At 32.8% G+C, this 18,012-nt stretch overlaps 2 protein-coding genes across 2 annotated transcripts; one reads left to right on the top strand and one right to left on the bottom strand.

The window, feature by feature from the left end:
- Window positions 1-907: 907 nt before the first annotated feature.
- On the bottom strand, window positions 908-1,423 carry LOC119836352 (chorion class B protein M3A5-like). The gene has a single exon (XM_038361655.1). It carries the CDS (start codon window positions 1,421-1,423, stop codon window positions 908-910), a length of 516 nt encoding a protein of 171 aa, XP_038217583.1.
- Window positions 1,424-2,388: 965 nt separating this feature from the next.
- Window positions 2,389-17,408, top strand: LOC119836353. Its single transcript, XM_038361657.1, has 3 exons — window positions 2,389-2,484; window positions 4,526-4,996; window positions 16,647-17,408. Exons 1-3 carry the CDS (start codon window positions 2,389-2,391, stop codon window positions 17,406-17,408), a joined length of 1,329 nt encoding a protein of 442 aa, XP_038217585.1.
- Window positions 17,409-18,012: the final 604 nt, after the last annotated feature.

The raw sequence follows: 18,012 nt of genomic DNA on the forward strand, positions 1-18,012 counted from the left end.
AAAAAAAAAAAAAAAATACCGAGCAAAGCGGTCATCCAGGTACTATACTTTTAAATATGTATGATTTTCTAGTCCAGGATTAACTTGTGTTGTATGTAACTGCAATCTTTTGTGAGATAAATGAAAAAGAAGTTCATACATTTTCAGTACCTTAATAGTAGTGGGATGCTGTATATTTTTGCATCAATTCCATTAATTTGACGAGATTATTATAATATTAAACGTAATTTTAGCTACTTAAAATTTTGTTTTTATAAATGTGTAAAATTAATTTTGTATTTATATAAAACCTTCAAGGAAAACACTAAACTTCATAATATATTGATAGTAGCTGCGCCCCGCGGTTTCACCCGCGTAAATCCATATCCCGTAGGAATATCAGGATAAAAAGTTGCCTATATGATATTTCAGTTGTCCAGCTGTCTACGTACCAAATTACATTGCTATCGGTTCAGTAGTATTTGCGTGAAAGAGTAACAAAAACACACACACATCCTTACAAACTTTCGCATTTATAATATTAGTAATATACATTATTCAATACTAAGGGACGAAGAGATATTTCATGAAAACTGACATTCATTATGTGCATGAAAACTTACTATCTTTATTAATTAGTATCCACTCAGAAAATGTTTTTCTTAATTTATTAACTACGCTTTCAAATAAGTTTGATAATTTATAACACAGTTCTTATTAATTTTAGTAAAATGAATTACGACTGTAATAATAATTTAAGTAAAGTTTTGTCAGTTAGGTTTAAACTAGATATGAAAAGAAACTAGAATTCTACAAGAAAATTAATTAATGAAAATAAAATATCCAATGTAAGAAGTGTTTCACTTTATTCATAAATTATTTTACACTTCAAGTAAAATTATTCAATATTCAACAATAAACACTTAAACTAATAAACATTACCACAACCACAACCGCCGTACATGCCATTTATGCCCATGCCAATGGCGGGTCCCATGCCAACGGCGGGTCCCATGCCAACAGCAGGTCCCAAACCAACAGCGGGTCCCATGGGAAGAGCGGGACCCATGCCATATGGTCCTGACAGAGCATATTCGTTGCCAGGCATGGCTTCGTTAGTAATGCCAATGTTGCCATTACCGCAACCGTACGAAACAACACCAACACCAGCAGCGGGAAGCGTACCCTCTAGTCCGAGAGTTCCCAAGAACGGCAACTGACCATTCACAGCTAAAGGTCCTTCAATCACCATATTCTCTGACAAGATTGACACACCGTTTGGCGCGATTGGCGAACTGCTAGTTACAGTAAAGCCACATTTATTAGAAGCTGCGAGGGTTGCCAGATTCAACCCGTATCCTGATTCAAGCCAGGGATTGGCATATTCAGCACCGTATGCTATCGAGTTTCCATACATGAGTGGTTCGACCACGCCAGCACCCATAATTCCAGCGTTTACATTGCGTAAACAGTGGCAGGTTATGCTCTGAAAATGGAACACATTAATTAGTTTGCTGATAGTTTGTCATTATGAATAAAACTATAATATTAGATATAACGGCTAATGGAAATATGATTAAGTGAATATTAAATTTAATGTTTTAACAATATTTAATGTGTGTTTTGTTATATAATACTATTTGTAACTATATGTACCTGGATAGAAACTGCAAGAACGCAAAACGTAATTATTTTGAACATTTTAAAGAGCTTTGTTTAAATTGAAGTAAAAATGTGACTTGCATTAAATTTGCTGATACTTAAATACATATTGGTTGCAAAATTCATTGTTATAGTAATGACATAACTATAGCAATTGGATGTTTGTAAATTGTTGGTATTTGGTAATCTTTTTCGTATCATTTTTGTGAATAGTAAAATGTGACAATGTGTTTTGCTAAATTCATTTGATCTATACACAAATATTTCTCATGTATCCGACAAAGGTGCGTTAGAATAATGTGTTAATAATAATTTTAAATCATCATCATCATCAGCCCATATATGTTCCCACTGCTGGGACACAGGCCTCCTATGTGGGTTCAGGCCATAATCCACCACGCTGGCCAAGTGCGGGTTGGCAGATGTCACATGTCGTCGAACTTTTAATTCTTGGACATGCCGGTTTCCTCACGATGTTTTCCTTCACCGTTTTAAGCAGTGGTGATATTATCCACATGTGCAGATAAATTGAAAAATCAATTTATTTTCTGCACGCTCGCCCGGTCTCGAACCCCGACTTATCGATTTTGAAGTCCGAGGTTCTCACCACTGAGCCACCACTGCTTTTTAATATATTAAATAATTTTAGATAAATAAAAGCAAATAGCTCAGTTATTTAGAAGCCATATTTTACAATAGTTTAACATCGGCCGCGGATGTTCCGAACTGTATCTTCATAGTGCAGTCATGGGCAGGCTGCGGCTGGTGTCCCACAACACATTAAAACTCTCTGAAGGGCCTCTTTGTGGACCCGTGCCCCCACGTAAGCCTTCCAAAGATCGGGTACTTTCCTAGTGGAGGTACCCGAGTATTATGGAGAGATGCACATCATAATTTTAGATATCAATAAAAATATTAAATTTATTATCATGATCCAGATGAAACAATACATTTAATGGTATAGGCAATATAAAATTATATCTTAAAAAATCGTATCTTATAAACATTATTTGAACTGCAAACCTTCTCTACTCCAAGACGCTAGACCTTCATGATATAATATATTTTAAGTACTTATTATATAATTCATAATTGTTCTGTTGTTAAAATCATACTAAAATTTATAAATTGAATATATAATTGCAATTATTTGAGTTCATTTAATATTATAAAATATTGCCATGATATATAGATACTGATTATTTATGATTATACAGTATGGATTACCAGTGTGTAAAATAGGAATAACTGATGGATAAATATTCTAGACACGACCTTAAACAGTGGTCTTGAACTTTTTATTGAGTCAAAGTAATTGTTCTCACTAGACGAATTTGGTAGATTTCAGAGAACATATTGTACCAACTACTTTTATGCATAAAGTGATGTGAGAAAGACATTCGATAAATTCCAAAAAACAAGTTATAAACAACTATTGAAATGTATATGTTTAATTGTATACCATAAAATTTCCACATAAATGCAGTTCCAATTATATTAAAAACGTATTTGGTATGTGTCAATTTGATAATTATTTTTGAACTCTAGTTCATAAATTCCTTTTCCTTTCCTTCCTGGTGCTTTCCTTTGTTTCCTCTATTAATCTTTCCTTACCTCTTAGATAGTAAAGTCTGTAATCCATTTGCACAGGCACATACCCCTGCAAATGTTTTTAGACGGTGCTGATCATAGAAAAGAGAGCATTCATAACAAACAAAAGGTGTATGTGCGATTCACACACAAGTGAAACTTCAGTAAGTCGTAGTATGTATATTTCTGTCTCATACTTTGCCGGTTTCATTCTACACATTTTTGTATTTGTGTCTCTTACCTGTCGTTTTTCCGTTGCATCAGGTTTGAAATCACAACGATTCTAAAGAAGTTTCATTTCAATAATTATATGGAAACATTAAAAACATAAATTACACACATAGCAAATTATTTAGAACAAATACCATATATAATCTTAGTACTTTTGTAATGATTTAATTACATTTGTAAATAAAGGTCAAATTAATAGATAAGAGATTGCAACAAAATAAATGCAATTTAACATGACTCCATAAATTCGATAAGCTTTGTTACAAAAGTGTCAATAAGTAGATAGTATTGAGTATAATATAAAATAGCAAATATGTTATCAATTCATTTTCAAATAAACCGTTAAAGATGAATCGCTTTGTATTTTTGTGTATTCAGGGCTTAATGTTGAGAGTAAGTCGATTAATTTATTCTAATATATATACACTTATATATACTTATAACATAGTTATCAAATTTTACATCAATTTATGTATAGAGAATAAAGAAAAAACATCAAAATGCTACAAAGTATCATTACAATCTGTTTAATAGTTTAGGCGAAAGATTAATCGGTCCCCACAACTTTTTGTATATAGAAGAGTAGTAGACCGTAACATCTACGCCACAATAATCAAAATAAAAAAGCAGTGGTGGCTCAGTGGTGAGAACCTCGGACTTCAAAATCGATAAGTGGGGGTTCGAGACCGGGCGAGCGTGCAGGAAATAAATTGATTTTTCAATTTATCTGCGCATGTGGATAACATCACCACTGCTTAAACGGTAAAGGAAAAACATCGTGAGGAAACCGGCATGTCCAAGAATTAAAAGTTCAACGACATGTGGCATCTGCCAACCCGCACTTGGCCAGCGTGATGGATTATGGCCTGAACCCTCATAGGAGGCCTGTGTCCCAGCAGTGGGAACATATATGGACTGATGATGAATAATCAAAATTAGTGTAATCAAACATAGGAGTAGACATCCTGTTTAATAAAAAGCCTAATATAATTATAGTTATCATAATATCAATACAGATAAAGCGCGGTAATTAAATCCCTTCATATACTTATTTTTTTTTCAGACCGCATTCAGCTTACCAGCACAAGGGAGTGCGTATATGTCGAATCTAAACAATCCAGCATCGATGTCACAAAGTCCGTTCACCAGTGCACCAAACACATTTGGCGAAACAACCATATTATCAAACAATGCCATCAACAACTCGATAAAGCCAACCGGATTTATAAATGGAAATTCCATTTTATCAAACGAATTAAATGCCAATGCCATCAACAACAACTTACTGGCCAACAATATCGCTGTTTCTGGCATTAGCGTGCCCAATCCTGCCATAAACAACATTCAAGTGACCCCGTGTATATCAGAAGTCGTGCCAAACTTACAGTATGGTGATATTAATATGGTTGGGGATCTGCCAATTGGTGGCACGATTAAAGTCAGTGGTTGTTTTCCCGTTTATGGCATGATCGCTGTTGATGGCAACGTGCCATCCTCTGGCACCGCTGTCGTGTCTGAGTCTATAGGTAACCAGGTAATAGATGTTGTGAATAAATGCGCTAATCAGTATTTTAGTTGAAATATCTAGTGAAATGTAGATTACAATAAATTATTAAACGAAATTGTGAACGCTTTTTATTTGTTAGTCTCTTTTTCTTATGAAGGCAGGATGATATTTGGATAAATTGTAATTGTTCATTCATACAAACATTATATCCGTTTTATCCGAAGTTAGGTCATTGTGCTTTTTGTGGTATTATCTGCTAATATAATATTATCTGTGGTTTAGGCATTTACGGTGAACACAAAAAATGGGTATCCTAACTATCCTTGTAACACAATGGTAATGGTCATATTCTACAGACCAAGGGAGTACTCTTAAAATGATGTTAAAGAGTTTTAAAATAGATTCTTAGAAATATAATGTACAACAAAACTCTAAGGCAACAGTATAATTATTCTTAGAGGTTTAGTTGACGATTTCAATATTCGTAAAATTTTGTTTGATTATCTATGTCTATTATACGAGTAAGATTAAAACAAGAATTTCTATGTCATTCCTGTTCAAAATCACAAATAAATTCTAATTTTTCTCGCTTTAAGCCAATAGTTACTCAAATTATTATAGGTCATAAAGGTATTGAATATTTCTGATATTAAAGGTTATTTACTTTCGTGTTTTGAAATAAGGAAAGTCTTATTAAATTTATATTGTAGATTCATAAATGATTAAAGTATTAATGTATGGTTGTATACTCGTGAAACTGCGTTAGTAGTTTATACGACTTCATTTTAAATCTCATCAGACTTCTCGTATATGTCCCAATCCTTATTTGATTCAACCAACAATGTCTTTAAAATCATTATTACTTAGAAAAAAACATCTTTTATGTATAATTAGAAACAGAATTAATCAAAGCGTTTATAAATAAAATGTGATCGACCTTGCTGAATCATCATTACGTGGTTTATATTATATTGACAGCTGTTAAGTTTAGACACAGCAGTTTTTTCTCATTACAAACATTTTAAACATAGAATTAGTCTTCAATTATGACATGCTTGCTTATGAAATTGATGTCCAGTTTTTTTAATAAGCTTTTTTCGTTTATATCTGGCTGGTTACAAAAATGCGTCAAAGACGGGTACAATTTTCACAGTCACACATACTTTGTAAAATGTTGACAATATTCCACTGTAATGCTGTTGTAATAAGGAGTAATTTACCTTACAATACCTATAACTGTGTTAACCTAACTCAAATAATATTGGAACACCGTTTTTGTGTAATTTTTTTTCTTATAATGGGAACAAAACCAGCGCATATCAATTAAGAGAATATGTATGGCATTTTAAATATTTCTTTGTGTTTTATAAAACTGTGTTTGCTATGCCAATGAACACTGCTTAGGCCCTCTAATCAGATGATCAGAAATCAGATGAACGTGCTAAAATTAATTTGATTTTACAATTTATCCCTATGATAAATGTCGGTCAGCAAAATATATATAGCATTCTATACTATACTATTTCTAATACAAATAATTTTATAATGTAGTAATTAAAGAACAAATATTTAATATATTTATTTACAAATAATTTAACAACACATTATGACTAGTTTAACACTATATGATAAATGTTAACATAAGCTATCTAATCTCCGTCAGCACCAACCACATTTACACATCTACAAAACATTAATTTATCGCTCTTTTAACATTTTAGTCGTCTTTCACCGTCCACTATTCATCATCATCATCACCAACCATTATATTCGAATATTTTATTCGATAATTTGTTATAAATCTGCGACAAAACTACTTGAATCCATCCTCTTGACTTCGGTAAATTTTAACTTCATAATATCTTCATATAATCATAAAGCATATTGGCATTTAAAGTTCTTTGATCTTATGACGCTTACTAGAAGGGTACTATATTTTGTCTATTAAATATATTAAATAAGCCAGAAAAGCCATTGATTGGCATATTCCATGGCATGCCGCAAGCGTTGCACTCATTTACTGAATTTTGCAGGTTCGGATTGCTTCTTAAAACGGTCATAACTGAGGGAAAAGCATAGCCTGGTAAACGGGTTCGCTCGTCAATATATCCTGTATTACTAAACGGAATGTTGCCTAAAAGTTTATTGAGTGTTAACATGTGAAAATGATTGAATGCAGAGCAGTCTCGCATGTTCATATTGAAGACGTTTGGCATGCCATTAATATTTCTTCTATAGTCAAATGGCATGTTATTTAATGGCATGCCAAGTGGCATAGAGTTCATCACTGGTACGTTCTGTCCATTAAATACAGGGTTTCTGTATTGGTAAGGCACTGGTAGTGAATTTTGACAGCCCATATTAATCCCAAACGGAGGTGATTGGGCGAATATATGCTGAAAGGAAAATTAAAAGATTACATCCACTCCAACTTACGTAAAGGGCAAAAGAGCAAAAGTATTATAATATGAATATGGTAGAAGTTTAAAAGTGCTTCACGACTTGCGTTGGGTTTTAAGGAAGATTCTCTTGAATCTCATTACTGAATCAACGGGAATGCTATGATATCAAGCTAAGAACACAAAGTATGATGCCTCAGTATTAAACAAAAACACGCCTTAATTATAGAATTGACTAAATTGTCACATGTGTATGTATATACGTAAAGAATTTATGCCCCTGGCGATTCTAAGTAGGATAATTAAAATAAACTGAAATGAAATTATTGTACTGTCGCTGATCCTTGATAAGTGTACAAAGTTTGAATTAAATCTGTTCAATTTTTAAAGTCAAAATGAAGTCGGTTGCAATACTAACATACAAAAATAGAGGTGAAGCTAATAAAAGCGTGCTAAAATACAAGATTCTAAACTGAGGTGATAAATTTCAATAAGTTTTTATGATTTCAGGCATATCTCATAGAAGTCTTGTCCAATAATTTGTTAATCTTTGAATAAACGATGTTATTAAATTATTTTTCGATTGGACACTTTGTAATCCTATTTAATTACCTGTACAAACACAAATTGCGTAATAAACAATAATTTTCGAACACACATTATTGCGTTGCGTAAAATGATATGAAACTATTGAACAATAATGTAAATTACATTTAAATACATATCTTTTACGTAACTATTATCTATTACGTGATATATCTAGACTCTTGTGTTAGGCCGTATCTTATTTTCAGATAAATTAAGTATAATTCAATTCTAGTTATTGTTTACGGTATATGACAAGCTCGGGGGCCTCTGTGACGTCTTAAAGCAGTACTAATTCTAGTGGTGGCGTTATTAGCTACCCATACTGGAATAAGTACTTTAAGATATCACGAAACCTCCGTAATCTATGGTTAACGTTGGAGCAAAGCGAAGCAACGACCCAAGGACTATACTATATTTGACGTAGAAGGAAATTTAAAGACTATATAATGACATAGATAAAATATAGAAGTAGGCCTCTTGAGATTCCATTTTTTTAAAGCTATTACTGAAATTTTCTTAAACCTTTATAAAAATAATAGAAAAGATTATTTAGGACTAGTAATAGTATTTAGAAACTAGCTGACCCGGCAAACGTTGTTCTGCCTTACGCTTATCATATAGGTGTATGAAAAATATGCATAAAAAATTTCATAAGAATCGGTCCAGCCGTTTCGGACGAGTTTCGTAACTAACATTGTGACACGGGAATTTTATATACAAGAGATATAAAAATGTTTAACTAGCAGCCAGCGTAGCCATGTCTATGTTTCATCCATCAATTGTTTATTAGTTAATTTACATTCATTTATGTCAGGTATAATCATCGATGACTTTAGTGACTTATTTTAAGACTTTTAGTATGATGGTCACTTGTTTGTTCACACATTTATTGTTTGTTTGTGAGCTTATTGAAGTAAAACTTCTTTAGAATCGTTGTGATTTCAAACCCGATGCAACGGAAAAAACGACAGGTAAGAGACGCAAATACATAAATGTGTAGAATGAAGCCGGCAAAGAATGAGAGAGAAATATACATACTATTTTATATATTATATATATTCATCTCATTCTTTTGTCGATTTACTGAAGTTTCACTTCTATCGTGTGTGAATCGCACACACACACCTTTTTTTTCTTTGAATATGCATTGATACATTGGTTTAATGTTTTTCCTGATTCAATAGTTTGAATGATACTTGATTGCGAAAGACAAGCTTTTTACTTTTGTTTAAATCATGAAAAAAAAAGAAATAATAAGAAACTAAAAAAGCAAGAATAAGAAAAAGTTTTAATGCCAAATAATATGATACGAATACATGTCTTTATAAGTTTGAATAAGGCAAACGAAACAGCCTCGTGCAAACGCAGTACGAAACAAGCTCGAAACAGCGAAGATTTTCAGGCTGGTCTGGCCGGTGACTGAGGTTCGCCCTATAAACTTTTATATGTTTACTGGACTTTTTGGATTATAGAGGGTATTTATTATTTAGAATACCCAAGGCCTTTTCGGTATATTTCGAACGTTCGTTGATACATTAGTTAATTAGTGATATAAACTTTAAAGCTGATTATAACTAAGCTAAATATAACTTAATCTATACTAATATTATAAAGCTGAAGAGTTTGTTGTTTGTTTGTTTGAACGCAATAATCTCAAGAACTACTGGTCCGATTTGAATTCAAAATTTTTCAGTATTAAAGAGCCTTTTTATTAAGGAAAGCTATAGGCTATATATGCACGACGGGCGAAGCCGTGGCAAACCGCTAGTGAAGTATAAGTTGAGACAAGGTATGCACTAGATGCCTGAAGATCTTGAATATCTTAAAACTACATCTCTAGGTGAGTAGGTATATAAAGAAAAAAAATTGTATAAATATCTTTATTTGTTTAAAAAACTGAACCCCTCACTAGGTTCCCCTGTGTCGTGAGGCCCAATCTTTTTCCTCGTATTACATACAAATTATTTTAAGCTTTATTTGCCATTTTGAGTATTGAGAGTGTGTATATATATGCGTGTATGTGCGTGTGTATGTGTTAGTATGAGTGATTTTATTCATATTAGAAGTTGGTAAATGTTTAAGTTTATTATTTTAATCAAGAAATTATGTAGCATTTAGAAATTACGTACATAACACACGGTGAAAGAATTTTTGAAATCGATCCAGTAAGTAATAGGTATCTGAGAAGTTTCAAATAAATAAACTATTATATTATATAACAGATTAAATTATTAGTACATATAGATAAGTGATTTTTAATATTATGTTAAAATAGCATAGCATAATATTTAATTGTTAAGTGTTTTTGAGTAAGTTAAATGTAAAAAATTTGTGTTTAAATTCATCATTTCGTATAGGTATTTTTGAAATTTTCATATGAATAGTAGTAATAAATGTATGACACTTTTTTACACCTGGAAATAAATCTCGTCTAAAAAGGAAATTGTCTAGAAAATAAATTTGATTCAATACAAGTTGATTGTTTTTGATACTAATTTAAATTATCCGGCATTGAGGACATAGCAAGTGACCCAAATCATTTGTTTCCTCAATGCCTGACGATACTATACAGTTACTAACTGTTTCTTTTGCTAATTCTGACAAATGTTTTAGCGGGAATCTAGTAATTTATGTGTATCATAATAATTTACATGAAAACTTCAAATGTTTAGAAAATAAGTTGAATTAAATTGTTATATTTTAGTGTCGTTTGGTAGAAATAAAAGTTAGATATTTTTACAATGAGTTTAATAACTTAGATTAACAATAAATAATGTAAATAATAAGTTTTAGCAGACTATAAATATTTGAAGTTTAGTCCACCATTATTCCCACTGGCAGCATCATTGAGCATCATCAAAGGAGATTTTTCGAAAAAGTTTTTAATGTTCGCCGATTTTTTTTCTCTGTTACAAATACTGGCCGCTTCGTGAACATTTTTGTACGCGGATTGTTTTAATAGTTCAGCCAAGTATTGTCTTTTTGACATTTTCATTTTTGGCGCCTTTTTTATGACGTAACGATGACGTTGCGATACTAGTTTCATCCTGGGAGCTGGCATAACGACTGATCGAAGCTCCCGTACATTATTCTGATTCTGTATCGATTTAATAGTCTGTGGATTTATTTCTGTTGTTCTGTATTGTGCTGTTGCGTTCTGAAATATTAAACACATGGTAGCTTAAGGTAGTAGAATAAGAGTTTTATACGTAAAGCACCGAAACGTCATGATATTTTATTTTTAATTTTAATGTGTAGGATAGGTCATAAAAAGCAGCTATTTATTTTTATTTAACCTATACTGTTTCAATAATCAATAAAGTACTAGCTGGAGTTTTTATTTTTGTGAGTAAGGCTTATTTTAGTTAGATTGAGTTGATTCACTCGCTCGAGATAGACATCCGACATCAGACAGATCAAATCCCTACTAATACTATAAGTTCCACAATTACGTCTATCTGTCTTTTTATACCTTAACAACTACACTGATTTGGATGAATTTTGGTATAGACATAGTTTTATATCCGAGAAAGGAAACATAATATTTTTTATCCCAGAAATCCCCCGGGATCAAATAGCGAATGGCAAGGAAAATCACGCACTATATTTTTCTATTTTTTTACTATACGAGCGAAACCGCATTCGGAAAGCTAGCTATACACAAATAGATACTCACATCTATTATTAAAACAAGCAGGCAAACGAATAAACAGCTAGCGGACATGCTGATATCGTGAAGATAAATGAATTTTTAATTGCAAAGAATCAATTGTACCGCTTATGTATGGAGATTTTTTTGATAAAACAGTCTTTATCATCACACAATCACAGCATTATGTAATTGAATAAGAGAAATTACTATTGTTTAGAGTATTATGTAATAGACAACTTGCTGCCCGCGGTTTTGATCGCTTTACCATATTACCGCTATATAATTTACAGATGGGTCCTCCATGCGAAAGTTTGTACGGATGTGTGTGTACATACATCCATACATCCATACAAACTTTCGCATTTATAATATTAATAGGATGTGAAAGTTTGGATGTGTTTCCGTCAATCACGCTGAAAATACTGAACGGATTTTGATGATATTTAGTACAGGCAGGGTATGAGCTGACTTGGCTGGGAAACTATTTATCCTGATTACATGCTCTCTTGGGATAAAGCGCGAATCGTGATATCCGGATGAAGCCAGGACGAGTGTCTTTATAAGATAGCATAGAGAACAGGGTATTATAATAAAACTGCAAATAAACTTTCAACAATTTATTGTGTTTTCTCATTATATAAATGGCGGTGGTAAAGCCATTTTTTTCGAGTATTTAATCCCATTCCAACATCTTCCTTCTGGGTCTGGCGATATGCTGTATGCATATACTATAGTGATATACTGAAATGAAATTCAAATTAATTAAAACGTTATTTACTAGCTTTCCGCATGCGGCTTCGCCCGCGTCATCTACACTATAATATTATGAAGAGGAAAACTTTGTTTGTTTGGTTGTAATGAATAGGCTCAAAAACTACTGGACCGATTTTAAAAATTCTTTCACCATTCGAAAGCTACATTATCCACGAGTAACATAGACTATATATGTGCCACGGGCGAAGCCGGGGCGAACAGCTAGTACCAGATAAAGAGATGAATACCCCTGTTAAGTCAAACAAAAAAGCAGCACAACTGTACCATCCTTTTCTCGAATTAAATCAGGCCATTTTTGATCCTCTATAACATCCGACTAATATTATAAATGCGAAAGTTTGTAAGGATGTGTGTGTGTGTTTGTTGCTCTTTCACGCAAAAACTACTGAACCGATTGCAATGAAATTTTCTACGTAGATAGCTGGCCAACTGGAATAATGTTATTTAATTTTTTTAATAATGTTATACGCGGATGAAACCCGAAAGTTATATATACTTCCGATAGCTGATTATAAGTATTAATAGGGTACTCACCACAATAATAAAAATGCAAACCATATAACTTGATTTTCTCATGTTGAATATACAATATTTCTAAATGCCTCGTCTATTATTTGAAGTTCTTGGTTTATTCTATTTAAATATAAATAGTTTTCACAACATGCGTCTATGAAATTATGATAACGTTAAACTCATAGACACAAATGTTTTTTTATATTACGTGTCCCTGCGTTCGTGTTTATTGAAATATAATTAGTATTTATCCTGTGATATTTTAATTTTAAAAAAGCAGTGGTGGCTCAGTGGTGAGAACCTGGGACTTCGAAATCGATAAGTCCGGGTTCGAGACCGGGCGAGCGTGCAGGAAATAAATTGATTTTTTAATTTATCTGCACATGTGGATAACATCACTACTGCTTAAAACGGTGATGGAAAACATCGTGAGGAAACCGGCATGTCCAAGATTCAAAAGTTCGACGACATGTGACATCTGCCAACCCGCACTTGGCCAGCGTGGTGGATAATGGCCCGAACCCTCATAGGAGGCCTGTGTCCCAGCAGTGAGAACATATATGGGCTGATGACGATGATGATGATGATTGTTACCCCATCATGGAACTGCATTTTAGAGTTTAATATTTCCAAATAAAAACATTCAGTCCACTGTTGTTCACTTTTAAATGTAATTTCATTACAATAACATGATGATACCGGTCGTAGTTTTTTGTAATAAAACTTCTTATATACTAATATTTTAAAGCTGAAGAGTTTGAACGTTTGAACGCACTAATCTCAGGAACTACTGGTCCGATTTGAAAAATTGTTTTAGTGTTAGATAGCCCATTTATTGAGGAAGGCTATAAGCTATATATGTACCACGGGCGAAGCCGGGGCGGACCGCTCGTAACATATACTTAGGCTAAAGAGAGAGGCTACTTTCCAAGCAAATAAACCAGCATCTTTGTTAAAATATATGGATACACGAGTGTCGTTAAATTATACAAAAATAATGAAACAAATTATAAATTTATTTGATACAATATCGCCAACTCATTTTTCCATTGTATTTTAAAGAAAGAAAGAAAGAAAAAACATTTATTTGGCGACAATGTCACACAAAACACAAAAACACAGATGAAATAAAAAAATAATAAAACAATAATAATTAAAAGAAAAGTAAATAATAATAGCAAAAAAGTATAACAATAGTGTGTCCCGCAGTACCGCCAAAAAGTATTTTATAGTAAATAATTTACCACTTCATCTATACTTTATATAAAAGGTGGGGGGATAGGCATTGTTTTCAGGTAGTGGCAAGCGCAATAGCAATGCGACGCTGGCGGCAACGATTCTAGAAACGGCGGTGCCAGAGCGGACACCGGCGAAGCGGCTGGCAAGAACGGGCTTATAATTCTTGGCACTTCCAGAGCTGGCACTTCGGTAATCGTGCCATACGGGGTTATCGTTGGCTGTAGACAGCTGATAGATGTGTCTATGTATTCAAGTACTGATTGGCATGGTGGGTTTGGCATTGATGCACTAGGGCATTGGCACGGTATGCATTGCGTGTACACCTGAAAATAATGTATATAGTTTATTTTGTTTGCTACGCTGTTTTCTAATTATATGAAGTATTAATCGCGATGTTATTTTATCTACAAAAATTTTAGGTCCATAGTTCTTTTTTAATGGGTCATAGTTTTATTAATGGGTCTTATTAAATCTCAACTAATATTATTAAGTTGAAGAGTTTGTATGTTTGGTTGAGCGCGCTAATTTCAGGAAGTATATATAAGCGATAGATAGCCCATTTATTGAGTAAGCCCCGAGGCTATATAACATAAGTTATATATATAACACGGGCGAAGCCGGGGCGAACAGTTTTTTACTAAAATAAAATTACAAATATGACTCTTATTCAAAAAAGTGCCTATGATTATAGAAGTTTTCTTCTAAAATGGGTGAACGAACAGAATAAATATATAGAAACTATAGATTTCCCTGTATCAAATGAACAATCATAAAAAAATACAGAATAGCTATATTTTACTTACACTGGACAAAGCTGATATAACGAAAAACAAGACCAACATTATGTTATTGACTATTGACATAATTAAAATATATTTACCTATTTGTATAGTTTTCTTATCTATATAGCATGCAGTGTTACATAATTATTATATTTCATAGCTTAGCAACTTGGCTAGACTGTGTGTATTAGGTATTCTGTAGTGTGGTATATTCTAAAAGAGTGGAGTTTGTTTATATAGAAAAAAAATAGCTCGAGTCAGACTTCCTTTGTAAATCTTTCGTAAATAGAAAGATAAGTGGTCACCTATCCAATTTATGACAGAGCCAAACGTTGCTATGTCTCAATTATTTTTAATTTGTTTTATGGCGACAAAAACACACTAATCTTTGAACAATTCAACTGTCTCACTGTTACGTTTTATGTGATACAAGGACGACAAAGACGGACAGCAAAGTCTAAGTAACAGGGTTCCGTTTTACCCTTTGAGTGAGGAACCCAAAAAAGGAAACCTGACTGTCATATAAAAAAACAACCTATATTAAAACATGAGTCAATGGTAGGCATTGAAGTAAGCAGCGTTTGGAACTAGAGTTATTATGAGAAGAGGCAATATGACTTGATAGCAACTACTTTCAAAATATATCCTTGTTTAATGATTATAATACATATACGTTTTACGTACGTTGTTTAAGAAATTAGTTTTTAATAACATATACAAGTTGTCATCTTGTATTATCTATGATACATTAAAACTTCGGATTTGGGTATTCATTTTATTCAGCTTTTTAAGCACCTAAACACACTACAATGATTAATTATGTCAGGATAAGTATCTACAATAATGCTGCTTAGTAGGAAGAGATTTTAATTAGTTAAGCAGGTATTGTATTGATTTATAGATTTGATTGCGTTGCTTTGGTTCACATATTTTAAATAAACAAATAAATGTTATTTGTTCGTGTGAGTGAAACAAAAAAGGACTTTTATCGAGAGACTATATAGACAATATATAAAGTTCAATAACTGAAACAATTTCTTATGATATTATCAAACAATATCAATCCATGTAGTAACAGTGTCCTAATAATTATCAATATATCTATTGTTTCACTATTTTGCGATAATGTATGTGTTACGTTAGAACAATTAATAAAATGCCCTAGTTCGTTATGAAGAAGTGCTAATGTTGATTATCATTCATAAAGGTAAGCGTTTTTGCGTTATTTAGTACAAAATTTTATTTACCTACATATAATGCAAACGTCGTCTTAGCTGTGTTCAAGACGAAATTAACTTATTTATTATTTATAAACAGCTCTATAACAGCTCTATAATTAATTTATATACTTTTATCGTCTTGATACGAATCTCTTCACAACCTTATCAAATATTTTTAACAATGATTGAACATAGAATTCTGGGAAAACATAACAGTATGACAGTAATTTAAATATTTACTAATGCAAACACATACATAGAGTCAAATATTTCCCTGTTTAAAGAGTGAGGAAAAATCCATGATATGAAATCACATGTACTTTATTATGGAAACATTAATCTAGCCTACATTAAAAATTTAAACTACATTTAAACACGTAAAACAAATAATTTCGATGACGTTGGAATAAAACACTTTTCATCTATAGTCGTTTTTAACAAAATAAGTTTAAATGCATTAAAATTACACGTAAATCTCACTTCTAACTGTGTAAAATCATATTTTTTCAGATAAACATGAAAATCCCTTTTGTCATAGTAGTAATAATTGTTACGTTATTACAAAACACGAACGCCAGAGGGCCCAAACGACCGCCGAACCAAAAAGCCGTGATGTCAGCACTTCAAAACGTCTTCTCACAAGGCAACACTGAAAGGGCAATGCAAATAATGCAAATGGCCAAACGACGGACGCTAATGGAAGAAATGCCTTGTATGCAAAAATTGCCTGGTCCCAGGTCACCTGGCAATCCACAGTTACCACAGTGCCAATGCCAGAAGATGGAATCGCCCCCTAATATCCAAGTCTGTGCCAACCCACCTCATGTTCCTATGAATAGACCGGAATGTATTCCAGCAAATTTGCCGGTCAGAGCTGAGGTTATGCCTTCAAATTTACCAATGAACATTCCCGAGGTTGGCGTAAATGTGCCTTGTAATAGACCTGAAGTTATAACCAACCTACCTTGTAAGAGACCTGAAATTCTTACAAATATACCCTGTAATAGACCTGAAATCCTCACAAATGTACCTATGAGAAGACCTGAAGTTATACACGTCCCCGTCCCTTATCCAGTTCCTGTGAGAGAATCTTGTCCTGTGAAGGAATCCTGCCTTCCACCATCTCTGCCCTTGAGTAGTCCATTTCTACCTGCAGCTTCTCCAGTATCTGCTTGGGCTCCACCAACTAGCAGTTTGCTACCACCAGTAATCCCAAGCCAAACGAGAAACCATTTCTTACGAAAAATACCAATCCCACCACCGTGTATTTAGAACTAGTTTAAAAAGATGGTTTCGACTTTAATTACTCAAATATGCTATATAATTTATTTAAAGACTAATAAAATTAATGTGAGTGTGATGTTATGAATGCAGTATAATTTATTAAATAAGAAAATTAAATATTCAATTGTCTTTTATTTATCCTACTAATATTATAAAAGCGAAAGTTTGTAAGTTTGTGTTTTTTCTCTTTCACGCAAAAACTACTGAACAGATTGCAATGTAATTCGGTACGTAGATAGCTAGACAACTGGAATAACATATAAACAACTTTTTATCCCGATATTCCTTTGGGATAGGGACTTACGCGGGTGAAACTGCGGGGCGCAGCTAGTAGAAACATATCTGAGGGTTAACAATAAAACAAAAATAATTTGTTTGTATTTTATAGTTCCAAAAATGAGATTAATGTATTTTCTAAGAAACTCCACACACTTAAATCTAAACATTCAAAAAGAAAACAGTTTACCACTCAAATCAACAAACTTTATCAATTAAACAATATAGTTAATAAGCTGTGTAGTATTCTTGCAATATTATCAGATTAATTATAAAAATGGCGGCTGCAATTTGGCCTGTCGCAAATATTTCCCGC

The sequence above is a fragment of the Zerene cesonia genome, chromosome 24 (assembly GCF_012273895.1).
Source record: "Zerene cesonia ecotype Mississippi chromosome 24, Zerene_cesonia_1.1, whole genome shotgun sequence".
NCBI lineage: Eukaryota > Metazoa > Arthropoda > Insecta > Lepidoptera > Pieridae > Zerene > Zerene cesonia.

Coding starts and splice junctions, on each gene's coding strand:
- LOC119836352 (XM_038361655.1), bottom strand. CDS start 1,423: ATGGGTGCTGGCGTGGTCGAACCACTCATGTATGGAAACTCGATAGCA.
- LOC119836353 (XM_038361657.1), top strand. CDS start 2,389: ATGGGCAGGCTGCGGCTGGTGTCCCACAACACATTAAAACTCTCTGAA. Junction 2,485..4,525: donor GTAAGCCTTCCAAAGATCGG/GTACTTTCCTAG, acceptor TTTTTTTTTCAG/ACCGCATTCAGCTTACCAGC. Junction 4,997..16,646: donor CTGAGTCTATAGGTAACCAG/GTAATAGATGTT, acceptor ATATTTTTTCAG/ATAAACATGAAAATCCCTTT.